The 25,569-nt window shown below is 43.0% G+C and overlaps 2 protein-coding genes across 3 annotated transcripts in view; both read left to right on the top strand.

Moving 5' to 3' along the window:
- KCTD21 (potassium channel tetramerization domain containing 21) overlaps nucleotides 1-9,237 on the top strand; it is a 10,318-nt gene extending 1,081 nt beyond the window's left edge. Inside the window, exon 2 of the mRNA XM_066989967.1 lies at nucleotides 6,316-9,237. Coding sequence (XP_066846068.1) covers nucleotides 6,346-7,128 — 783 coding nt within the window. The 5' untranslated portion in view covers nucleotides 6,316-6,345 and the 3' untranslated portion in view covers nucleotides 7,129-9,237. The remainder of the gene's footprint in view (nucleotides 1-6,315) is intronic.
- A 4,884-nt stretch (nucleotides 9,238-14,121) lies between these two features.
- On the top strand, nucleotides 14,122-25,283 carry ALG8 (ALG8 alpha-1,3-glucosyltransferase). Of its 2 annotated transcripts, none has more exons than XM_013187313.3 (13): nucleotides 14,122-14,279; nucleotides 14,862-14,940; nucleotides 15,932-16,125; nucleotides 17,169-17,278; nucleotides 18,197-18,264; nucleotides 18,829-18,955; nucleotides 19,819-19,922; nucleotides 20,039-20,159; nucleotides 20,478-20,617; nucleotides 20,924-21,063; nucleotides 22,298-22,395; nucleotides 23,464-23,536; nucleotides 24,623-25,283. In XM_013187313.3, the coding sequence occupies exons 1-13, from the start codon at nucleotides 14,155-14,157 to the stop codon at nucleotides 24,852-24,854; spliced, it is 1,611 nt and encodes a 536-aa protein (XP_013042767.3). In that variant the 5' UTR covers nucleotides 14,122-14,154; the 3' UTR covers nucleotides 24,855-25,283. The 2 variants fall into 2 exon arrangements, with proteins under 2 accessions (XP_013042767.3, XP_066846063.1); XM_066989962.1 differs by having other exon boundaries at nucleotides 20,519-20,617; nucleotides 20,958-21,063.
- The last annotated feature ends 286 nt before the right edge of the window (nucleotides 25,284-25,569 follow it).

A 25,569-nucleotide genomic window follows, 5' to 3' on the forward strand; every position in this document is an offset into this window, starting at 1 on the left:
TCAGTGTGAACCTGACCTTTGTTTTATATTTTCTTCCCCTCACTGTGCACCGGCCATATTTTCCTTCCCCCACCTCCCACCCCCCTTCTCTTTGCCCAGAGCTCCACGTTGCTTAAATTCAGCATCTGCAGGTGCAGCCTTTCGCGGTCGCCTCCATCCCTCAGCAAGCAGCAGCAGCCTGGACCTCCTGCCAGGAGATGCTCCGGACCCCAGGGAAGGGGGGTCCTGGCCCTGGAAGGGATGGAGGAGCAGCATCGGCCCCGCCAGCGAGCCCGGGGATGTTAGGAAACTTGTGTTCATGCTTCCCTATCATCTCATCAGCAAAAGGGGTATTCCCGTGTTTAATGCAGCGTGATTAGAAAACAAAATTTGAGTCACTGGTGGGCTTTTCCCCAGTATTGCAGCAGGCAGCAGACGGCCAGGGATGTTTCCTCGAGGCTATAGGGGAAGGGTGAGGTGGCGTTTCCTGCACGGTGCCTGCCGGGAGCTGGAGTCCCCTCCCGCAGCTCTCCGCGTATTGCAGAGGCTGGCAGAGCTCCTCGTGCTCGGCCCGGCGGCCAGACCGAGGCGGGATTGATTTCCATGCTGCAGCGACGGGAAAACGTGGGATTTCCTCTGTAGGATTACTGTAAATAAGCACGTAGTGTGTAGAAGGCGTGTTGCAAATGTTTAACCTGCCGGAGCTGAGCATCAGCTGAGGTCAGTAAGTGCATCAGTGGTACCCCAGGGGAGGATTAAGCCCCTCCTTATAACACATTTTATCCCAAATCCTTCCTTAAACCCAGCTCTCACGTGATGCCAGCTGGCTGCTGGGGGCTGCCTCTCACTAAGGAAGCCGTGAGCCGAGTTTTATTTTTCTCTTCTAAATCCTTCTTATTTTATTTCCACTTTCCCTTTGTCATTCTTCATTATGACTTTTCTCCAAGCTATCACTGTAGGATGACTCCTGGACGTCAAAGTGCTTTTTCTGAAGTCCCCGTAACACAAATTCCTAGCTGAGGGTCTTGCTTTCCCCTACAAAATCACCCACTAGAAAAGGGACGAGGCGACCACAGGGCCGGTGCCTCCACCTGAACCCAGATTTCGCAGCCTAACGAATGTTTTTCCGCAGGACTCGGATGTTTCGTAGAAAGCAGGATTTTCACCCCAAACTGACGTGCTCTGTTGTAGCCAGACACGCTGGTGCAAAGCGTGGGGAATTGGGAACAGAGCCCAAACCCGATCAGCCTTTGGCTGATTATTTATTTGACATTAATGCACTCTAACAAAGCAGACTGGAGCCCGGTGCTGGGAAAACCATCTCCTCCCGCCGAACCGTGTCTGAAGTCTCCGGCTGCTTGGATATTTTTTTTTTTCATCCCTCCTTTTTACCCCAAATCAGTCTGACCCCTCCCGGCACAGAGCTGCTTCCTGCAGCGCATTACCTGGCCGGCCTCGCGCGGCGTTTCTGCAGCCGCCGCGGCTCTCACCGGCTCTCTTGGGCACTACTCAAAAGCCAGGGAGGTTTTTTTTAGTCTGGCTCTTCTTCCTGGTGCTTAGCAGAAACGGTCCCCGTCTTGCTTTCGTTTTATTGCCACTTAGGCTTTCGTCGTTGCGCCCACCTAAATAATTCATCTCTTATTTTTGCTGCGTGTGTGCTTCGCCGCTTGTTGTTACTCCGCAGCTCTTTCTTAACTAAGCTGCGTGTTTCACTGCCTTAAACACAGGTTTCCAAAGTTTCAGCTGTGGGGGGATGTTTTATGGGTTGGGAATCGAAGGGTACGCTGTAAAATTAATCAGCGGGGCAGTGGCATCTATATAAAATTAAAATTAAAATGCACTCCTTCCACATCACAGACCTCGCCCTTTGCTGCTCTGCGTTTAATTCATTTCACTAACGAGATCCTCTGGACGATGCTCTGAGCAGCCTGTTAACCCCGTCTTACGTGCTGCCTCCCCAAAATCCCCCAAAATGGATTCGTTTTCTTTCCCTGCCACTTGTAAAGGGAAACCTGGGTCTGTAACCAATTGCTGCTGCTTTCGTTTTCTCACTCCCAACAAATGCTTGGGTTTACTTATTAGGGAAACCAAGGCATTGCTACACCTTTTCCCAAATAAAAACTTCATTTTGTTTTCTCATCTGCTTAGTATCTTTTGTATCTTTTCTCTGCTCTGCCTGTATTTCCACCTTTGGCCAAGCTAGTATTATCTTTATTTTGTTAATGCAGAGACAGTTTTCTCCAAATATTTAATGAGATTATGAAACAGAACCAGACATTCGATCCCTCGTGTTTCATCAACTCGCTGTTTCGGGGTAGATTATTTTTAACTGGAATGATCAATTTTTATCCGAATAAGCAACCAGAAAACTCATTAAAAAATGGCTTTTCCTGTGCTTTATAGATATATGCAAATGTATATATTCCTTAAGGAAAGGTCCCTGTTGTTTTTCGGTTTTTGAAAATGTTATAAACATAACTTTAAAGTTTACAGCAACCTGCATTTTCTGGCTAAAAAGGGTAAACTGCAGCTTTGCTCATTTTTCAGAGAGGTTAAATACTTAGCAATAGTTGTGCCATTTGCACCATTTTTACTTAAGGAGAAACATCATGAATGATGCATTTTTGGATGACTACTTGTACACGTGTGGTTTTTTTTTTTCCAAGTTGGGTGAAACCTGTACTCCATTAAATTATAATGCAGAATTTTATTTCTTATCTAATTAAAGCACTCTTAAATGTGATGAATAAATAAGAGAGGAAGTAAGCTTGTCCAAAGCTGTTTTGCATTTAAAATTATTAAACAAAGGAAGCATTGCAGATAATGAAGGAACTGAGCTGGTGGTTATAAATATGTGAAGATGTCAGTAAGTGAAAATGGGTAGATTTTGTCATTTCCCACACTGTTTCCTGGCTTCCTGCTGTGTCAACCCCATGACTCTCTCAGGTTCAGGCCAATTATTTGCTGAGCTCAACTTCTGGAGTAGAAGGTCCTTATAGAAATGGTTGCTTTGCATCTGCTGAGGATGCTCCTGCCAGTAAAAACCAACTTAAAATTTACAAACCCTGGTCTGCTGAAATGCTCAGATGCTCAAGCAGCAGCTTTGACTCAGAAGTTGGACTTCTCAATAAAAAAATCACCGTGAAGCAACGCTAGTTTCTCTCAATTTACATGATCTGAAAAGATTATGTCTTTAAATAATTGTAGGTTTTTATTTTTTTTATTTCCATAACACTAAATTACATCTATTTTTTTGAAAGAAAAATGTATTTAAACACAGATCACTCTAAAAGCACATAATAATACTGTGCTCTTTGGTGAAATCCACATCGTCAGCTCTCAAATTAGATCTCTAGGTGATCTAATGTGACTGAATTTTAAGTACTGCTTTGGGAGCAGCTACACAAAAGGCTTTACTGTAATTCTCCGCTTCCAAGAACTATAACCCAATTCGTACTTGTCCTTGGGGACTGCAGGTTATAGCCACCCACGTCCAAGTCAGATGCTCTCCTGGAAGCTCATCTTCGTGCAAATGCCACCAAGCAGCAGTGAACTCTGTGCTGCATTCGTGGAGAGCCTTTATGCTAGGTTAGCAAAGCAGCCAGGTCTGATAAACCAGGGCGCTGCCATGCTGGTTGGGCGAGCAAAGAGAGAGCTCACAACCTGTTTCATCTGCTTTACTTCATATTTAGGAGTTTGTAAGGGAAAAGCAGCAGAGACTGATCTTTGACCACACCACCTGCAGTGCTGGGCCCAGCGCTGGGCCCCCCAGCGCCAGCCAGAGCTGGGCACCCTGGGGAGAGCCCAGCGCAGGGCCCCCGAGGTGCCGAAGGGCCTGGAGCACCTCTGCCGTGAGGAGAGGCTGCGAGAGCTGGGGCTGCTGGGCCTGGAGCAGAGCAGGCTCCGGGGGCTGCCAGCCATGGCCACCAGCACTGCCGGGAGGTGCCGAGAGGCCGGAGCCAGGCCCTTTTTTTTTTAATGTTATCCATTCAGATCAGACTGAGATGCCTGCCTCTCATTAATATGGCTATAACCAGCCAGGTTTGGGATCAGAATAAACTTAGGGTGGATATTGGGTTTGAAATGGACTCTGTATTATCTTCTCCCTGAAGATTTGGGCCATCTGGTGGTCTTTAGGTTCTTGATGAGGGAATGTGCCAAGAGAAGGCTGTGACAGACCCACGGAGGGGGACATCTTGCTGCAGCTGCCACAGGCTGGCAGACAGCATGAGAAAACTCCTCCCGTGGTACAAATAAGCAGGCGTGGGCTCAAAAAGCTGCAAACATGACCTATAAAGAAAGAACAGAAAAATTTGGGTTGTTTAGTCTAAAACAGCCCAAGTGCTGGCAGAGGAGGGAAGCAGTGAACGGGCCTGTGGGGCCGCTGTCAGTCCTGCCTCTGCAGTCTGCGTTATTTGCAGGGAGATGTTGGGAACACTTCTGTTCTTGGATGAAACTTGAAAAAAAATATATGCATTTGGGGCTGGTTTTGTGAATGTCAGATTGTGTTTGTAGCAACACTTTTACAGGCATATTGCAAGCCCTTAGGGGAAAAAATACACGGCAGCCACTCGTTCAACAGAATTAGACCAGTTGGAGCCTATATATGATGGGTTTAAACAGCTCTTGACTCTAATTTGGGTTGAAGCCTTCAAGAGTGGGAAGTATGCTGAGACTACAGTGCTGAGGGGAGGTTAACACTGAAACAAATAGCTTTTTTTTCAGGGTGTTCTTGGCTGAAGTTAGTAACAAGGACGGTCTTTGGTCATGGGGGCGGAGTGGGTGTTGTGTTGCTTTACACATACATCTTTATTTTCCAGTTTTACTGGGTGCTAAGAGTTACACAAGCAAAGCCCTCAGTGGATTTACAGATCTGATTATTTCCCCTAATTATTGTGCAGTGACATATACGCTGTGTGCTGAGGGCCAACATGGGCTAAAGGGCTAAGGGAATGTTATACTTGAAGTGAAATGCAGATTCTCCTTCGATCTGTTCATTCGCTACTTTAGTGTGGGTGAGTTTTTCACAGGAAAATATGCTTGCTGCCTAGAGGTGTAGTCGTTTTAGGGTGCTATTACCAACATTATTCGGGTTTGAGCAGCCATAAAATCGATATTACAGCACACGATGAAGTTCTTCCAACCTGTATTTTGCTGTGACTGCAGAGCTGATAACAATGTTTTCCTGTCTATGATTATTCCATGATGATTTAGGCTTAATAAACTTAATTTTAAGGCAGCTGTTTGGCTGCTTTCTGTTGGATGACCATAGCTACTACAGCAAGAGCTACCTCATATCTCTGCAGCAAATACTGATGGGTTCCCTGCTGTTTTTTAAATAGTCAAAATAAAGCTGGGAATTAACTTGTTGATGGATTTGGATCCAGCAAACAAGGAAAAACAGATGTGCAATGAAGCAGCCAGATTTGCAGATCCTCGTCTGGTTCCAACGTGTAGCAGAAACATACCCTGAATAGAAAATGATAAGCTTGCTCTCTAAATAGGTTTAGCGTGGGGTCAGAAAAAGTGCTAGAGCTGGTGTAAGGAGTATGAAAGTATGGTAGCTGGTGAAGGGAGGTATGTTCCCTCCAGAGGCAATGATGCTTAACTGCATCATAAAATCACATCCTGTTTGTCTCAGCTGATTGCAGAGGAGCTGCACAGGAGCTACGTCAACTGAGGATATGGCCGTAATTAATTAGGAAATGTTTTCTAAGGCAAAGTATGTTGGAATGTGAAAGTCTGATTTTTTTTTTTTTTTAAATTTATTTTTTTTTCTGAATGGAAGCGCTTATGGCAGCACAGCTCGCTGGCTCCCTGGTAGGATGACTGCACACAAATGTGTACTATGGGGATTCTGCCACCACAGCTTTGTAGCTTTAATTACATCTTGATATGCAATGGAAGATATTGGGAATGTGTCCGGTTCTTGTCCTGCCTTTCTGTTTCCTCTAAATCCTGTGGTGATGAGGGAGATGAGATCAGGTGAGCCTAGGATATAACTCTTGAAGTCGGCAGTCGTTCTGCTGTAGGCACCTGTGGGAGAGATTTCACATTTAACGTGACTGTAAAGCTTTGGAAGACCCATGATTTCTGGCACTAAATTAAATTAAACAAAGCCCTATTAAAGACTCTTAGGAGAAAAAACATCCTTAAGTTTCTTCTCAAGATACATCCTCCAACAGTATTTCCCAAGTTCCGATTCCTATGATGAATTATTGCCATGTAGTTACCCAGATATATTTAGTACTCTTTTTCTCCCTGTTCCTTTTGAGCAGGTTAATGCAGCTGAATGCGTGGTGTTGGATTTTTTTTTTTATTTGCTTTATTTTTTAGAATTAGTCCCAGCACCGTGACTTTTCCATCATGTCAGAACCCATCACGCTCAATGTTGGAGGAAAACTCTATACCACCTCTCTGTCCACCCTGACTAGCTTTCCAGACTCCATGCTGGGGGCCATGTTTAGTGGGAAGATGCCAACCAAGAAGGATAGCCAAGGCAACTGCTTTATCGACAGAGATGGCAAAATCTTCCGCTATATCCTCAACTTCTTAAGAACTTCTCACTTGGACCTCCCTGAAGACTTTCAGGAAATGGGCTTGCTTCGGCGGGAGGTAGATTTTTATCAAATCCAGCCTCTGATTGAGGCCTTGCAGGAGAAGGAGGTGGAGCTTTCCAAAGCGGAGAAAAACGCCATGCTCAACATCACCCTCGATCAGAAGACCCAGACCGTTCACTTCACCGTTCGAGAAGCGCCCCAGATCTACAGCCTGTCCTCCTCCAACATGGAAGTGTTCAGCGCTAATATCTTCTCCACATCGTGTCTGTTCCTGAAGCTTCTCGGTTCCAAACTTTACTACTGCTTCAACGGAAACCTCTCTTCCATATCCAGCTACCTGCAGGACCCCAACCATTTGACCTTAGATTGGGTTGCAAGCGTGGAAGGCCTTCCCGAAGAGGAGTACACGCGGCAGAACTTAAAGAGACTCTGGGTGGTGCCTGATAATAAGCAAATCAATAGCTTCCAGGTGTTTGTGGAAGAAGTGCTCAAAATAGCCCTGAGTGATGGCTTCTGCATAGATTCTTCTCATCCACACACTTCGGATTTCATGAATAATAAGATTATTCGCCTAATTCGATACAAGTAGGAAGGGCTCTTTATGGTGGTGCCAGCGTGGAGATAACACAGGTTAAGTGTTTCCCTTTAAAACACACTTACGGCCTAATTCAGAATCGTGCTTACCTGGATTAAGAGTCACTAACAGGGAGATGATTTTCCTTTAATGTATTTACCGACGCGATCTTCCAGAATATGTCCATATTCTAAACAGAAGGAATATTGTCTAGCGCCTGAATTAAGGATTGGTTCTGTCTCTGCCTCCACCTCTAACCTGCTGTACAACTGTGGGGAAAATCACGTAACTTCTGCCCTTACTACATTTTCCGGTTGGAAAATGGGATGGTCCTTAACCTATCCTGCAAGGGCGATGAGAATGTTCAGTAATCAAGATCTGGAAAGCAGCTGGAGATCTGATGCGGTGAAAGAAGCCATGGGGCTACAACCCAGTGGCCAGCCCAGGGGGGCACATTTTCCTTGTCTTACCGTGTCACCTGCATGGAGCACGCAAGAAACTTGTTGGTTCCGCAGAGAAGAAGCCTCGCCACATGGACACATCCTATATAGCTGTAAAGGACGGTGGAAACTGCAAACGAGTAGGGGATCCTGTCCTGTCGCCATCTGAAGGTGACTCGTTTGTTTTTTTTTTCCTGAACCCTGGGAGGAAGCCCCTGCTCTGTTCTGCTTTCAGGGAAGCCGTGTTTGAATGATGTGACTGATGCTGGGAACGACCAAGAAAGCCATAACAGAGAGAATGATGTTCTTACAAATTGAGAAGATTGTGTCTGTTGGGGAACTTTGCTTTGGATGCTCTTAGACCTTTACATTCCAAAGTCATCCAAGACCACTGGTTCTTTTCTTTCCCTTACAACGCTATTATTTGTCCTGAGGATGCTCCCGAATACTCTCAGAGGTGAAGACGTCAAGAGGGCAGATGCCCCCAAATAGATTTTGAATGGTTGAACCTCTTCTGCCTGGACACGGCCTTCTTTTGTCTCCCTTGAGCAGTGCCAGGAGCGTATGGGATGGTCTCGAGGTAGGATGGATTCCATCTGAAAGGACTATTTTTCCGTCAGTACCCCTAGTATTTTTAATTATAAAACCAGGGGCTCAGTTTTCCTACCCCTGCACATTGAGCCATTTCTTACGTCCTTGTGAAACGGTCAGACTGCTAAGGCAGCATTTTGCCTTCTTGCTTGGATTTACTGTCCAGTTGTCAGGGAGGCAAGGCAGGAGGAAAACGGAGGTGATGACAATGATCAAGCCCTTTCCTAAAAGCTTGGCCTGTGCTATGATGATCAAAATGATGATTAGCTCTAGGCATCATCTGTGCCACGTTCAAGGTGGTTCATTCTCAGCTAATTATGTTTGAAAGTATCCTCGGTGTCCCTAACCAGATTGCTCCCAGTGTGCATGAGAGACCCTCCAGAACATTTCCCATAACCTCTAACGAGATAGAAGGGAAAATGCAATAACCAATTTTTGCATTTGCAATTTTATTGCTTCCAGAAGTTCTTGGTAGGGGGCTGCAAAGCTCAGTATCGCTCATGTCCTTGTTTCCCAAAGCAGCTAGTCTGTTGCTGTGTTAAGCTGATCCATAAGCAGCATAAAGAAGTGTTTTGTACTGTTGTAAAAAACAGCGAGAGAAATATATTTCTACTGTCCCAAGCTGTGATTGCATGAACAACACAAATCAGCATGCTGATGGTAAAAATGCACGTTCTGTAGTTATTAACAACCTACTATAAACTTCTTGCCCTGTCTGCCTCGGTGCAAGACCCACCAGCATGATGATGGAAGTGGGACCATGTTGTTAGGAAGCGCTGACTGGCATCGAAAACCTCGGAACCATTAAACCTGGCCACTTTTGCGAGCCTTGAGGATTGTAACCAGTATGTTGTGGCCAAATTCCAGCTTGTGGCACCATTCTTCTGGGTTTAGCTGCATTAGGAAGAACTTTCTTTTCCCCACTCCTGCCCTGAACTGTGAAGCAGGAGTCGTCTGTTCCAGGAGTTGCCGCATGCCACTGACAAAGCAAAGCAAGGCCAATGTGAATCTTATTTCTGCCACGAGTTTGCCAGTCAATTGGACATTCACAGCGATGATCTATGCATGTGATATTATTGTGAGCTGTAAAATACCATACCCGAACCCTCTTTCATCAAATCTATGCCTTCAAATAGGTATGCCCTTGCTGAATTTATGATAACAGTTTTTGGGGGATGTCAACCGTGTATTTTTTAAACTCAAGCCCTTGAGAGTAGATTTTAAATGATTTGTAACGGGAATTCTTGTATGTCAGGACTAAGAGTACTAATCTGTAATTGGTTTCCTTTCAGCTTGAGTTCATCAAGGGGCAAGAGCAGTGTGCTTAAATCTCATTTGAAAGGGGTGGGGAAGGTCTGACCTACGCCCCTTAGAGCTCTGGATTGGTACTACCCCATTCTGTTTCAGAAAAAAAAAAAAAAGAGAGAGAGAGATTTGTATCATTCATTTTCTGGTGAAAAGCATGTTAAGAGTCACCAAAAGCACTATGCATAACTTTATAGAGAGCTTTAATCCTCCATTTTGCCCCCCACCCCTTTTTCTTTTCTTCAGACAGTAGCAGAACCCACACTAAAAGCAGTCACATAGTTCCTTAAAAATCTGGGCAAGAAATGAAGAGTGCCCCAACGTGGCCCTAGTAACTGGGGCAATCTGCTGAGATGGAAATACGGGTTTGAATCTCCACAGACCAAGGAGAGAACTGATCCAGGTCTTCATCTGGAGTGCCTGAACCCATCAGGCTGTTATGCAAAAGGTGGACCACTTGAATCGACATTTTTCTGTGCTCAGGTAACTAAATCAGGCGAAGGTAGGGTTGACCACAAATCTCTGTTATTTATTAATATGCAGAGAGATGCAAAATTTCCAACCAGTGTAAAGACAGGAATGAAAACAGGCTTTGCGAGGAACACGAAAGCTTGAAATACCTCTAAATTGTTAAACGGAATAAAACACCTTTGAGAATGAGGTATTATTTATAGTACCACAGCAGTTCTGCGTGCTACCAAGTATGTGAAAGAAGTGCTAAGCGAATCAGCTGGGATTGCAATCAAACGTATGTTATACAAACGTAGTTGCTATTTCAGCGTACATGCTAAGCTAAATTTATAGCTGCTCCCTAATTTTGCACTCTGCGAGTTATGTTGTAATGACTGTTTGTAGGCACATTCTCTCTCTGAAGCATTTGTTCCCTTGTTATCTTGATGGCTGGCTTTTGCTTACCTTCTGTTTCTGAGCCCTAGGGGTGTAACTTGCTTTTCTTTCACCAGTCAGTAGCACTGGTGATTCTTGTTCTCTGCAGTTCTCCTGAGTTAAAGAAAAGGGAATATGCACAAAGCCATATCAAGTGCTCAGGATACAGCACAACCTCATCTCTAGTCATGGAAAGCACTTGACATTTATTAGCAGTAATATCTAAAAATTATTTCACTGTTGGAGTGGAATATTTCCTCTGAGAACAAACTTCTTTTTTTCCTTAAAACAAGGAAAGAATCTTTCTTTCCCTTAAAGTTTGAAGGATGGTTTCTTCCACACCTCAGAGCTTATCTCCTGTTCTGATTCTGCCGTCAGCCTGTCCCCTTCACCACCTCCATCTATAAAATGAGGCTGACATGCACTTTATTTTTTTTTTAATGGCCTAAATGCTGAGAGAGTCGCTGGGTAGAGAGATCAATAGTTTTAGAGCAGAAAAGCATCAGTTAGGGCAGATGATAAATAAGTTATTAGCTGTACCATAATGGCATTTTCAGACATGTGCATGTCCATGGCACAGTGGGATTTCTTATAAGACAGAAAGATTATTATAAAGCATCTTAGTGGAGTCCAGAAAGAATCAGTCATGGATTTATCTTATGTGTTTTTTGGCTTGATATCTCTTAATTGTCTAATAATGTCCAGTTATGATAAAAGGACTGAAACCATACCTAAATACTAAGATGTCTTTGGGTCATGCTGCTGTTGTTCAGAGTCATTAGGAGACAGTGAGAGGAGTGTTTGTTTCTGCACGTGGTGGTAGGGAAATAAAAGGTGTAAAATGTTAGACCTGGAAGAATTCTTAAATTAATAAGATTGTGAAGGGAGAGAATAAAGAATCTAGGCGTGTTCAGGAAAAGAAAACAGCAAGGTAAACAATGGAGACAAAGATTTTGTTGTGGAAAAAGGCTGTGATTAAAATGACTCACTGGTCCTCTCCAGTTTTAATCTCCTATTAAGCAACTTAATTATTGTCCATGCCAACAGTTATGCTAGTACCCTGTCAGATGCAGACAGCTTTGCTTATATTTGCACGTGCTTTAAATCGCCAAACATATGCACTGCTGTAGTTACCCATATTTTAACTTGGATGCCGAATATAAATTGCTACTTGAGTTTACTGGCAGTAAGTATCTGCAATCAATCAGATTTATTCCCACTCTGGAGAAGGCTGGTGGGGTCTGTACATAAAGTTCAAAGGGTTGATAAACACTGCCTTCATCCCATGCCATGGGCTGTGTAAAATAAATCTATGATCTTCTGATACTTCACAGATAAATGGAGAAGTTATGAAGAAGACTTCTTTTGGAAGCTTCGTTTTCACCCCATCCCTTTTAACTTGGTGTCACTGCTCAGAATTTCCATGTCTTTGGGAATATGAAACTGTCCTTGTGGTATGAGCAAAATTCTTTAATATCTCCTTTACCCACACATTGCTGGTCACAAACGTGCAGGGTACAAGCAGTGCTAATTAATATGTGATGCTCCCAGTAAAAGTCTCGTACGTGAATTAGTACAGTCAGACATGTAGGTATTCTATGTGAGAAGGGCTGGATCAGACATAAGTATGCAGATCATGCTGTCAGATTCACTCAGGAATAATAGGAGCAATGGTTTTCCTATGGATTCAGAAAATTTAAAAAAAAAAAAAAAAAAAAGGAGCTACAGGGGAGGGCTCCGTGGAGTAAATAATTTATTTTCTCTTCCTCCTCTTTCCATTCCCCTCCCTCTTATTTTCTTGTTCCTAACCCCAATTTGGGATTTTTCAGGATTTTTCTGTTGATCAGAACTTGGTCCCTGATTCACTAAGAGCTATACTTTTGAATGAATGCTTTTTGGAAAGTGTCAAAAGATGGTTTTACTTTCTTACCACTTTTATAGAGATCCTGTAGGGTATCACACTTGAAAATCTGGTTGCATTTATCTGCCTGTAAGTCTCCTGTGAACTGTTACTAATATGTATTTTAGAAGACAGTAAATAAAATGTGAATGAAGCAGTAGATGCTCTGCCTGACATACATTTCCATGCAGTGATCTCTGCTGAATCTATAGCTTTTCCTCTTAGGATTCTACACAGCGTGTCGTTGCAATGCTTCCCAAGAAGTCTCCACAACTGAGAATTATAGGGAGCTCACAAAAAAATAGTGTCATTGTAGAAAATACGCTTTTCTAAATAATCCAAGCCATTTTAAATGTTGTAGCTCATTCACGTTTCAAACGTGTAATACAGAGTATTCATTTTTGATCAAACCTTAATGTATTGCTGATGTACAGGAAAAAATAAGTTTAACGTATTATTAACATGATTTCCAGCTGCCCCTATGAGTACTATTCCTAGAAGGACAAAGGTTTGCTGTAAGCAACCAAAAAAAGCATCTTCTTTGCACATATCTGCCCTCTAGGCCGGCAGAACTATCAAATGGAGTGTGTTCCTCTAGAAGAGCACGTTGTACCTGGAAGGTGACACCACCCCCAGTGACATTGTTTGGAGATGGCACCTGCCTGGAAGAGGGCTAAGCTGGTACATTTTGAAGTGGCTTCTGCGCGATTCAAGGGAACTGTTGGCATGAGGGCTGCTACACACTTTCTTCCTACCTTAATGCACCCACAAACACCGTGCTTCTGGACCTGGAGGGGAACCTTTCACAAATCAGATCAATAGGGTTAAACCTGTGCTGATGCGTAGATTGGCATGGGGCACTACCCAGCACACTGCCCGTTGCCGCAGAGGAGATGCAAAGGAATGACAAGAGAGACCCTAAAAGATCACCCAGATCCAGTGTGAGCCAGATCCCCACGTCTCTTTGACCATATCCCAGGGTTGTCCTGGAAGAAGCAGCAGTTGACGTTGAGCCCTGTAGCAACAGCATTTCTCAGCTCTAGTAAAAACAGAGAAGGAGCATGAAGGAAGGGAGATGGGGCTGCGCTTGGGCAATGCCAACCCTTCACAAGACTACTACTGACAGACATGTAACCAGCACCACAGGCTGTCTCCGCATGGAGGTGCTGGTCACCAGGAGCAGCTGAAGCCCAGGTAGCTGCAAGTACGGCCTCAGAGTGGCTCCACACCACCCAACCCCACATCCCCCAGGTCCAACACAACCCAACTCCATATGCAGTCCCGCAGCCACCCAACCTCACTGCTGGTCCCACACCCCCCAACAACCCCACATCACCCAAGCCTACCACCACCCAATACCACTGGTGGTCCCACAAGAGCCAACCCTGCTCCTGGTCCCACAGCACTCAACCCCATGCTTTCTCCCACGCCATACCTGACCCCGTAACACCCCAGCACCAATCCTGACACCCAATGTCACTCCCAGACTCAAGGGGAAGATGTACGGGGGGTGGCTGAGGACATTTGGTGTGTTCAGCCCAGAGATGAGGAGACTGAGGGAAGGCCTCATGGTGGCTTGCAGCTCCCTCCCGAGAGGAGCGGAGGGGCAGGCGCTGAGCTCTGCTCTCTGGGGACAGCGACAGGACCTGAGGGAACAGCACGGAGCCACGACAGGAAGGGTCAGGCTGAGTGTTAGGGCGAAGTTAGGGTGGTTGTGCACTGGGACAGCCTCCCCAGGGCAGTGCTCACAGCACCGAGCCTGAAGGACTTCAAGGAGCATTTGGACACCGCTCTCAGGCACAGAATTTTATTTTTATGTGGTGCAGTGTGGAGCCAGGAGCTGCACTGCCAACCCCTCCCTGTCCCCCCGAGCACCGCCATTACCTCCCCCGCGCCTCCCCTCACGCCCCGCTCCGGCGCATGCGCGGCGGGGCGGGGCGGGCGCGTAATGGCGGCGGGTCCGTAATGGCGGCGAGCGGGAGGAGCTGGTTCGGCGCCCTGGCGCTCGGCGTCTCCTTCCTCAAGTGCCTCCTCATCCCCACGTAGTAAGGAGGGGACAGGGATGGGGGCTGCTGGCTCTGCCCCTTCTTGGTGCAGGGGACGGGGCATTCGGTGTGGGGACGGCCCCGAGGGGGTTTGTTTCCCTCAGGTATTGCTGTCCCTGGGGTGTCGCCACCTCATCCTCTGGGCGGTGTAAAAGGGGATTAAGTTTGGGCTTGAAGGTGCTTACAGCCAACCTGGCTGTTGTTCGGGGGCTTTAATATGTTGAAACAGGCACGCTTTTTAATTAATAGGGAAAAAAATGCAGCTTTTCCCTCAGAAACTTTAAATTGCTATTTAAAAGTCAGTAACTCCAAGAATTTTTGCATTAATTGTGAGAAAAAGCTGAGCTATAAGTCGTTCTTGACTCATAATATAAATACATTATACCTATAACATACCTTGCCCTATATCCATCTGTGGCCTGGGTACAAAGTTTGTGCAGCATCTCTGTTACTGCCCGAATTATTTGATCACAGTCTGGGAGCTGGGCGATGTAGGCCCCCTATTTATCTGCCTCTGGTCTTGTACTCAGTTATGTTTCTCCTTCAAGTGCATACGTGTGACTCAACGTAAACCTTTTGTAGTCATTCCACAGATTTTGAAGTGCACAGGAATTGGCTCGCCATCACACACAACTTACCTCTCTCTCAGTGGTACTATGAAGTAAGTTTCTTTATGGGGTAAGGGTTTAATGTTCTTTTATTAGTTGTGTATAAGTTATAGATGTATTGGTTATGCCAGCCTCTCTGAATGCTAGAGGAAAAAGAACTTCATTTGCAGGACATACGTGCCAGGGATACTGATGGCTGGCAGCTGGATAGCAGTGCTACAGAAGCATATCGATCCCAATTCAGTGGCCTTACGTAACGCTTAAAAAAAATAATTGTTTGGGACAGCTGCTAGAATTTATGAAGGCAAACTGGGAAAGACAATTAATGCACGTGGTTTATTAAAAAGGCTGCCTAACTGCTGCAAGCTGTGTGGTAGTCTTGCATTGTTGCTGTCTTTGCTGTTGTCATTAATAATTCATAGTTATTGCAATAAAAAATGAATCTCGTAAACAGGTCTGTGTATTATGAAGTTAATTAGTATATTAAAGTTATGGTCCTCTGCTGGCGTCCTACTAGCATGCATTGATTTTAACCTAGATGGATCACCTTCAACTTGGTAATAGATTAAAACCCAGTTGTGTAGGCCACTAGCTCAAAATATTTCCTGGCATTCTGGGATAAAGATCAGTCTCTAGGACTCCGTGTAAGCATTTGGGAACTGTGTATTCAGGGATAAATGATGTGTGTGTGTCAGAACTTTCCGACAGGCTGATCTAATAGTGTAAAAAAGTTAATCATCGGTTAGGGCATAACAACCGTCCTTTTAAGAAAAGATTAAATAATACTGTTGAATCCAAATAATTCCAGATAAATAATACTATTGAATCCAAATCCAAAAATTTTGGTGAAAAAGGGGTTATTAAAAGTAACATGTAAAAAGTAATTTTGAGACCAAGAAGATTGATTGTGCTGGTGAATTCTTTCATGCAGACAAAACATAAGATTGAGATAAAATGTCGACTGATGTGATGTCATGAACTGGATATGAAGGACTGTAAACAGCACGGGTTGTGTTAAATTATTTATTCTCATTTTATCTTTAGGCAACTTCAGAATGGACCCTGGATTATCCACCTTTTTTTGCTTGGTTTGAGTATGCACTCTCACATATTGCCAAGTACTTCGACCCCGAGATGTTGGTCATTGAAAATCTAAATTACAGCAGTCGTGCAACCATCTTCTTCCAAAGATTTTCAGTCATCTTTACGGATATCCTTTTCATCTATGCAGTTCGTGAGTAAGTCTTAATGTTCTGATTGTAGGGACAGTGGGTTCAGTATTCTAACTTCTAGAGTAACAACAAAAATATTTGTACAAACAAGCTTGTAAACGCATGGAATCATCGAAGTTGCTTTAACCTACTCAGGGTACAACTACGGAGCATGCTGCTAAATGCAAGATAACGTTTTGTTTCTCTTGGAGATGCTATTGCTGTAGATGTGATCAAATTTCCACGCATTCAGGCATCAGCTGCCATTTCACACACTCTGGATATTTGGGTTCTGTGATGGGTCTGCTTTGTAGGAGCTGTGGGTCAGCTTGGGTGAGCCCGACTGTTTTTTCCTGTTTTCTTATCACTCTGTTCTTTTAAAATAGAAGTGTATAAGAAACCTGTGATGAAATGTCAGTATGATCTCAGATACGCGAAGTCACTCCAGTGTTTTTGATGTTCTTGATGATAAACTGATTATTCCAAGTCTAACTTAGAAGCATTAAGATTCTGTGCTTTTAGGGTGCCCTGTCTTTGTGAGGGAGAAGAATGATGCTACTGATAGCAGTAAAACACATCACCCACAAATTTTTACTCTGATCTTCAACATGTGAACCAAATGGCTTCATACTGAAGTTAGAAGGTGTTCTTAGCCAGTAAGCATGTAGCCCACAGTACCAGGGGAAAGCCAGGTTAATGTCCTGACTGGGGACTTTAAATACAACCCAGTACATTGTCTCCAGATACAGCAATACTCTCTTTGATAAGAAGCTGACAGCAAACGGGCAGTAAAAACTGTAGTGTTATAATTGAAGATGAGGTGTGACCGAGACCAAGTTACTTAACAAACCTTAGCATGTGGAAAATGTTACAGCTACTGGTATTTTAAATCCTTTTTTCCTAGTAAACTTTATCAATTACGTTCTATTCTCTTGATGAGTTTAGCAAGAACTCTCTCATTGCCTTCCAGCCATATGATATCCTCAGGTTAAGTGCATGTCTCAACTTCTAAAAGCAACGTGGTTTCGTTAATTGTTTCAATTAAGACTTAATATTCTGCTGTTGTTCAGATGCTGCCGATATGTAAATGGGAAGCGAGCCGCAAAGGATATTTTGGAAAAACCAACGTTTATTCTTGCCGTTCTGCTCTTGTGGAACTTCGGGCTGTTAATTGTGGATCGTATCCTTTCAAACCAGGTTGTTTGTGGGGTTAACCTTTTGCAGCATGTGGTACAAACCCATGGATATTTTTACTGTCGCAGCAAGTAGTACTACTGTTCATGTTCTAGAAATAGTTGAATAACTTCATGTTTTCTTTGCAATTATTATCTGTCAAAATGGAAAATGTTCAGGTTTTGGTCTGATTTGCCAGAGCTGCTGAAGGACCAGTCCGGCAGCAACGTGCCTGTTCCGGCTGGCTGCTCCCCCTCCGCCTTCCTACAGAAGTCTTAGCAGAGAGCTTCTTTTTCCTGGGTGCAGTTCTAGGTTTGTCCCATGTAAAGGAAAACCTTACAAGTGCTTTATGTCTGGGATGTGTTTAAATGGCAATGCTGTATGATAAATAGCAAGTTTTCTTTAAAGAGGATATAAAAATAATGCTGGGAGGTCCAATTGTCGTCAGTCAGTTTTGACATAATGTGCGTTGATGTTGCTGAAGAGGGAACAGAGGGGAAAACAGCAGTCCTTAACAGGAAGGACTCATTCTGTGCTTCCCTGTTCTTGTCCAAAGTTGCATGCTGATGGGTGATAAGTGAGGGCTGCTGTCTCCATCGATAAACCAATGTTAGGCAGAAACTGGTATATAAAAATTCAAAAAGTGGATGATTAACCTTTTATTATTTTGTCATGTAGCTTCTTGATAGATATGTAGTCAGATTGCTAAGCTTCATTTCATTGCGATAATACTCTGGGGTTAGTAGCCTGTGTGTCTGTCTGTACTTAGTGTACTTACAGGTAAGATTAATGACTTTGAGTCAAGTGAATGTAAGGTTAATTTCTTGACTTAAGTTCTATTTTAATTTGATTATGTCTTTAAGCCTCCATAACTCTAATAGTAGTAGAGAATGCTTACTTTATTCCTTTCTTGACTCAAATTCAGACATTCACTTTCAGTACAACGGCTTTCTGTTTGGCCTGATGCTTCTTTCTGTTGCTCGACTATGCCAGGTAAATTTAAGTGGCTCTTTTCTCTTTATTTGCATATACATTTTAGGTACATCAATTCACTTCCTTGGGCTGCTACTGTTGAAGCTAATGGGAGTGGCTCCAAGTTGGTGTGTCCTAAACCTGGGTGTCGAGTTATTTGTTGAGTCTGGGGGGAAGAAGAGAACCTGAATGTAATCACAGTTGCTTGTTGATGCTGCAGCATTTCAGTTCCCTGTGAGAAAGCTAAATCCTGTGTTACACCTGAGCAAAGTGTCATGGTTTGCTGCCATCTTACCTCCTTCTAAGTCACCAGTCCTTAAAAAATGTACTTCAGAAGCTGCAGGCAGGGGGGGTCCTTTCCCAGTTTTCAAAGCAACATCTGACGATGCAGCTTCCTTCTCTATTTATTCATGACTATATTGTTTGTAATTTGAAGTAAACACTTAATTTGTTTTTATGCTTATGATAATTGTCCTGTCACCTTAGGATCAGACCAGAGGGCTTTTTTAAATTGTATACAAAGGAAGAACAAGTAGAAAATCTTGGATTTTTTTGGACTTTATCCTTTTTTTTTTTTAATTTTAGAAAAGGTATTTGGAGGGTGCTCTTCTTTTTGCTATTCTTCTGCATTTCAAACACATCTACGTGTATGTGGCCCCAGCGTACGGCATTTATTTGCTGCGATCCTATTGTTTTACTGCAAATAACGCAGGTAAGATGGAGTTTTCCTCACTTGATTTTGAGGAATTGTGTTTAATGGCACGTGGGGAAGACGCAAGACACGCAGGTACCATTGGATCAGAATGGCTGTTGGTCAGGTGAGAATTCATCTTGGGGAGCAGAGTTGGAAAGATCTTCAGAGATATTTTAAATATATTTGAGTGTCAAAAATTCCTGTTTCTAGGTAGTTCTCTATTAAGAAAATGCAATGTGAACAAACTGCGGATGGCAGTTTGAAGCTATAAGAATTATTCTGAGTAAGAAATAATTAGATGGCTATTCCAACATCCATCTTTCAGGCTTCTGTCCACTTTTTAGTGCGGAAAAATGTGTTTCTCACATGAGCAAAGAAATTATTTCTCTTTAAAGGAGAAAAATCAGAAGATTGTATAATGCAGGAGCTGCCATGTAGAAAAAGTAAATGGGCATCGGCAAATGAAGAGCACAAACTTTACTTAACTCAAAAGAAGTGGGGCAAACTCAAGTTGTACTTTCCCTCAGTAATTAAATTCAGAATAAAATAAATACCCATAGACTTCCTCTTCTCTTGCCTGTGTGTATATGTAGCGTACATACTACACTAATATGAAATTTGTTTCATTTCTGTCTGGGTCAGCCTTACTTCTTCAGTTTTGCCATGATGGGCAGGAGTATTTAGATGTTTAATGGGCAAAATTGTCTTTGTTTACCTTAAGTTATCTAAAAACTTCGTGCTAAAGGAAGTAATTGAATATATTGATACGAAGGACTATGTGCTTCTTCTAGATAAGCGCTAACATTCCACACTACCAATGGATTGCTTTGCCTCTCCGCTTGCCACAGTAACTGCATTGATAATCTGTTTTCTTCTTACAGATGGATCCCTGAAGTGGAGGAGTTTCAGCTTTCTTCATGTAACTCTTCTGGCATTGATTGTTTGTCTTGTTTCAGCTCTTTCCTTGGGCCCCTTCATAGTGTTGGTAATAACCCCCTTTTCACTTGTTGTTCACCTGAACAGTTAGAAAGCTTTATTGTGAAACTATAAACCGTATCTCATCTAAAGAGACCTTTTTTTCATTCTTTTTCTTTCCTGTAGGGCCAGCTGCCTCAAGTCATTTCACGGCTCTTCCCTTTCAAGCGCGGCCTCTGCCATGCTTACTGGGCCCCAAACTTCTGGGCTTTGTACAATGCCGTGGATAAAGCGCTCACGGTTGTTGGTACAGTATGCACATCTTGCGGTTTGGTGCTTACTTGCAGATAGAGCTCTCTGGATTTTAGGCTTCCTTCCCCATTTAAAATGCAGGTAGCAAATTACACTTTCAGATTGCCTTAAATCGATCAATTATCTACATAATTCAGTGTGTGACAAGCTTCCAGTGGTAGGTCAGAAATCAATCTTGCCTGTTGTATTTTAAAACAGAAAAATCTCAACCATATACTTAGTTCAGTTCTGTTCTACAGAACAGTTTGACAGCTAGTGTATTTTCTTTATTAGTATTTAACAGTTTGTACTTTTTTTATCTTATTTTTTTCAGGCTTAAAGTATAACTTGCTTGATCCCACAAAAATTCCTAAAGCCTCAATGACAGGAGGGCTGGTTCAAGAATTTCAGCACACTGTCCTTCCTTCTGTGACTCCGCTGGCAACGTTGATCTGTACTTTCATATCTATCTTGGTAAGAACAAATCATGGTTTGGGAAACCTTTGTTTTGTCCCCAGCAGCTTTTAATCTGATTAGCATGTCCTTCGTACAAATTTTAATTCCGGGTCAAAAGATAACTTTCCTTTAAAAATGAATTATTACAATAAATACGGGGTTAATCTTCTTGGATACAGTTATGTATCCAAAAATATTTATTTTATTTTTATTTAATATATATTTGGAGCACAGTTGTTTAACATTGAAAAGCTCTTTGGACAGTGGCTTGCATTCAGGATTGCAAAACCTGACTGAAGTCCTGTTTTTGCCTGTTGTTTCTAGCCCTCTGTTTTCTGTCTTTGGTTTAAACCTCAAGGGCCCAGAGGCTTCCTTCGGTGCCTTGTTCTTTGTGCATTGAGCTCCTTCATGTTTGGTTGGCACGTGCATGAAAAAGCAATACTCCTCGCTATTCTGCCTTTAAGGTAAGTGAATCCCGCGTGTGGGAGTTGGCCAAACCGAACCTGCAGCTGCTTGTTGAAGTATCCTCAAAAGAGGATCGCTTGGTTTTCAGTATATTTCATAAAATAAACACGCTTGTAGAACGCCCTAAGCTGTAAAGTTTTAATGTGTTTCAAGTGCATCAATTTCAGACACAATAAAATGTGTCTTCCAGTGCTGAGTGCTATCACGATGTGTAGTGTAACAGGAGGTCTGAGTGTTTGGATTCAGACACGTGATTTTTGTTAAGATAATGGAAAAAAAAAAGCGCTCATAAAGGGTTCAGACTTCAGGCTGTGGGTACCCCAGAGCTCTTAAAAGAATTCATTTAGCCTCCCCTTAAAACCTCCTTTCTGTACTGACAACTTGAGAGCCAGCTTGATAAAATCATAGAATCAGAATGCTTTGGGCTGGAAGGGACCTTAAAAATCATGTAATTCAACCCCTGCCCTGGTCAGGGCCCCCTGCCACCAACCCAGGCTGCCCCCAGTGCTCAAGTTTGGCAAACCAGGTCTGAATTTAGTGACTAAAATCCTAACCCAGGACTTGTTCTCATGATACGTGAACGTGGGTACAATTGGAAAATAACACTGGTCATGCGCTGCATCACTTGTGATTGTACACAATCGCTTTGTGGTACTGGTGATAGAGAAGAATGGATGCTCGGACACGTGGCAAGGAAGCATAAATGATACTCGTGAATATGATTCGGAGCGAGATTACCAACGCTTAGCTTATTGTCACAGTTTCAGATAGCTCCTGCATGTGAACTAGTGAATAGGGCTGCTGCAACCACTGACGTAAAACCCCAGACTGGGGTGGCAGTCGGGGGAGGGGACTAACACTGGAAGAACAAAAGGAAGGAGAAGGAAGCAGGGGTGACAGTGTTGCCAGGCAGATGGCAAAGGAAAAAGACCGTTTGTAGGGGAAAGAAGTACTTTTTAGCAAACTTCAGGACTTTTTGATACTTGTGTCCAGTGAGTGTGCGGTTTCCTGGGAGAGGGTTTCTTGGCTGATTCTTCTCCTGCGCTTTTAAGAAGTCAGGTGGCTTGGTAGCAGGAGATTCCATCACAGGTCCAGGATTTGGAAGGACTGGGGTCCTATGTAACTCCGTATGACCTGTTTTTCATCTCCTTTGTGACTTGCATAGTGTTTTTGCTGAAACGAAGTTTCTTTGCTAAAAGAAAACTGGTTAACTTAAGTTCGTGTCGTTTTTAGCTTGTTGTCTGTTCAGAGAGCAAAGGATGCTGGCATCTACTTGATCCTGACAACCACAGGGCATTTCTCCCTTTTCCCGTTGCTGTTCACAGCACCAGGTAAAGTGTCGTCTTTCTGTGCTCTCATGTCTTTACTTGTTAGTGTAAGTGGATAATGGCTTTGGATTGTTTCATGTAATTAGTTGGAAGCTGTGGGATGCTGTATGTGAGCCTGTTTTTGTAAATATGAGCTTCCAACTAGTGAATAGAAATCTTGGTTTAAAAACACAGTGGAGGAATCATAGAATTCAAATTGAAATAGAGATGGGGAATTGTGATAGTCAATATTTGTTACCCCTCACTCTGCCACGGTTCTAGAAACTTTCCTCTGCCTAACACTACCGTGTGAAGGAAGAGGATAAAGTCAACTTGAGACTACAGATCTGTCAGGCTGTTTTCCAGACAACGTTTCCAGCTGACTACTGTTTAGTGCTATCAAATAAATTAAAATTCTTGCAGTAGCATCAATTATGTGTAGGGATAGATTTTTTTGTGTGTATGTGAATGAATGCTGTTTCTTCCTCCTGCCTCTGATTAATCAAAGGTCTGATGCGTTAAGGTTTAAATGAAATAAACAGATAACCACTTGTGTAATGATTGGCGTGCTTCTGGTAGAATTCAAATCCAGATGCTCTCCTTCGGGTCAAATAACGCCATTTATTTGCAATAGAGGAGCTGCTGCCTTTAGACTCTAGAGACTTCCTTTACATTCTCTGTTAACTACCTCTTGTATAGTTTGTAGCTTTGAACTAGATTTCCCTGTCGTTCATAATGTTTTGAGTTTCCTAGTAATTTCTAATCACTTTTGAATAGGAAAAGCTTAATTGCAGTTCTGTCATATATTGTAATTATCATTGTGTTCACTATATATCTGGTGTGTGTTGGAATGCTTGGCATTTTGTTTAGTAAATATATATATGCTAATTCTTTTGTGCCCAAAATACGTCTTTTGTGTCCTAAATATATATTCTATGCATAAATGCAAGTCCTATAAATAATTTTGTTTGGAGAAAATAATTAAATTAGACAACACAAGCTTGAATACTAGCACTTAAGGTTGCTGTAACTTAAATGGTAAATGCGTGTTGTAGCTGATTTTAAATGTATTTTGCGTTCCTTACATTTCAGAACTTCCAATCAAAATACTGCTTATGCTGCTGTTTACAGTTTATAGCTTCTCTTCGCTGAAATCTCTGTTCAGGTAATGAAACAAATTTGTTCCTGAAGTCAAGAATGAAACCACCTCTGTCACTGGGAACTGTGTTGTCATAAGAGACAAACAGCACTTCAGTTTCATGTTTTAGCGTCAGTTTTCTGTGTTAAGGTGATGATGTCTCTGTTCTCTTCTCAGGAGGCAGGGCTTAAGACAGGATTTTTATAGGACATCCTTGTTCTGTTTGAACTGTGACAACTGTCCAGTTAGTCTCAGAAGGGTGTAAGCCCAGTGTATTTTTAAGGCCATGGATCCCCTACCCGCTCAACCAAAGACAATGCTTATTATAAATCCTGTAGTCTCCACTGTCCTATTTCCCAAGCTTCTTATGGCAAAGCCAAGTTGTAATGAAGGATCTCTTGGAAATGCTATGAACCTGTATTTGTTACATCAGTCACCTGCTTTTTGTAGGTCATCCTCTTTCAACCAGACTGCTTTGTCCCCCTTAGTGTTCTGGACTCAGGTCATTCCTTCTCAAGTGCCCTAACTCCTCTGTAGATGCTTCGCTTGTGTAGAGCTCAAGCTTTTGCAAATTTCTTGTTCATAACTCTGCTAAAATCAGAATATGAATGTAGCCCGTTGACTGCTTGCAGTCCAAACCCTACTAGCAGTGCCCATTCCGAGAGATGAGCTTAGATTTCCTACAGAAAGCTTGTGGGGAGGGGACGGTGGTTAGGCTAAACCTGACATTTCTAGTCCTCGGGTGCAGAAGAACTTGCACGGAACAAACCCATGTATGAAGTACAGGAGATGTCTGTTTAATTGTTCTTCGGTATGATGTGAAAAGAACCAAAGCAGCTGCTGAGATTTCCACCTAGATTCATTTCTACTCAGCAAAGGCCCGTTGGAACTCGGTGTAAAAACCACACGATTAAGGGAATTAGCTGTACTGTGTGTTATCGTGTGTTTTCCTACTGAAAACTCTGAAGGTCTAATTGTTATTTAAAGCCTTGCTGTGAACTAGTGGGTGATACTGGTGACACACAGAGAGTGCAGAGAGTAGTAGCTGAAAAAATAGTTATTTTTAGTAACAACATGTATTTTAACATCTTTTTCTTGAATTTTCTCTGACAGGAGAGAGAGGCCTCTCCTTAACTGGCTTGAAATAATCTACCTCGTCCAACTGGTGCCTTTGGAAATCTTCTGTGAAATTGTATTTCCTCTGACCTCCTGGAAGCTGCAGTTTCCTTTCGTCCCTCTGTTGTTGACCTCTGTTTACTGTGCTCTGGGTGTCACGTACGCTTGGCTGAAACTGTACGTCTGCGTCTTGACTGAGCACGTTTCTGTTAGGCAGAAGGCTGAGTAAAGCTGTGTTGGTGGGACCCGTTCCAGGTTATCCAGCACGGTGAGGCGTTGTTGTAAGGACATACGCTGCCTTACAGCCAGCTGTATGTGTACCGTCTCCGTGAGGAGAGTTTTTCTTCTCGCTTCTGTACTGTCCAACTACTATACCTCTGATCAGAAACACTCATCACAATAACGTGGTCCGCTGAGACGACACTTTGCCACGAATAAACTGTGAAGCTTAACGAAAAAGGATTTTGTATTCATATTGACTATGTAAGAGGTTCAGACTTCTGTCCTGAGGAAAACCTGCCTGGCTTTCCCGTTACCGTCTGTATTTTAATAAAAAGGGAACCAGAAATTACAAGAGGTTATTGCTGAGTAGAGAGAGCATTGTAACTGCATACTGTGGAATATGAAAATAAAAGGAACTTTGGTCTTTTTGTTTTCAGCCTTTCTTGCCATTTTTTCAGCACCTGTCCAAGCCCTACTGTCCGTGGGGAAACTCTCCTGGGGTGCTCTGTTGAGCTTCTGAACATCTGAAGCTGCAGCTTTGCATTTTTGCTTAATATGGCAATGTCCGTTTGATCTTTCACGGAGTCTTCTCAAGGAGGTTTTAATGTATTCTAATCATACTTATTTTTGAAGACAAGGTTTTTGAAAACCTACGTAACTGTCCCTCAGAGATTTTGCTTTAGGAATAGGATTGTTTTGGGGCCCAGCGATGTCACCCACAA

The sequence above is a fragment of the Anser cygnoides genome, chromosome 1 (assembly GCF_040182565.1).
Source record: "Anser cygnoides isolate HZ-2024a breed goose chromosome 1, Taihu_goose_T2T_genome, whole genome shotgun sequence".
Lineage (NCBI taxonomy): Eukaryota > Metazoa > Chordata > Aves > Anseriformes > Anatidae > Anser > Anser cygnoides.

Bases quoted from the DNA above. Each gene is read 5' to 3' on its own strand.
- ALG8 (XM_013187313.3), top strand. From the start codon at position 14,155: ATGCGCGGCGGGGCGGGGCGGGCGCGTAATGGCGGCGGGTCCGTAATG. The intron at 14,280-14,861 runs GTAAGGAGGGGA...AACCTTTTGTAG, and splicing joins TGCCTCCTCATCCCCACGTA to TCATTCCACAGATTTTGAAG. The intron at 16,126-17,168 runs GTAAGTCTTAAT...GCTGTTGTTCAG, and splicing joins TTCATCTATGCAGTTCGTGA to ATGCTGCCGATATGTAAATG.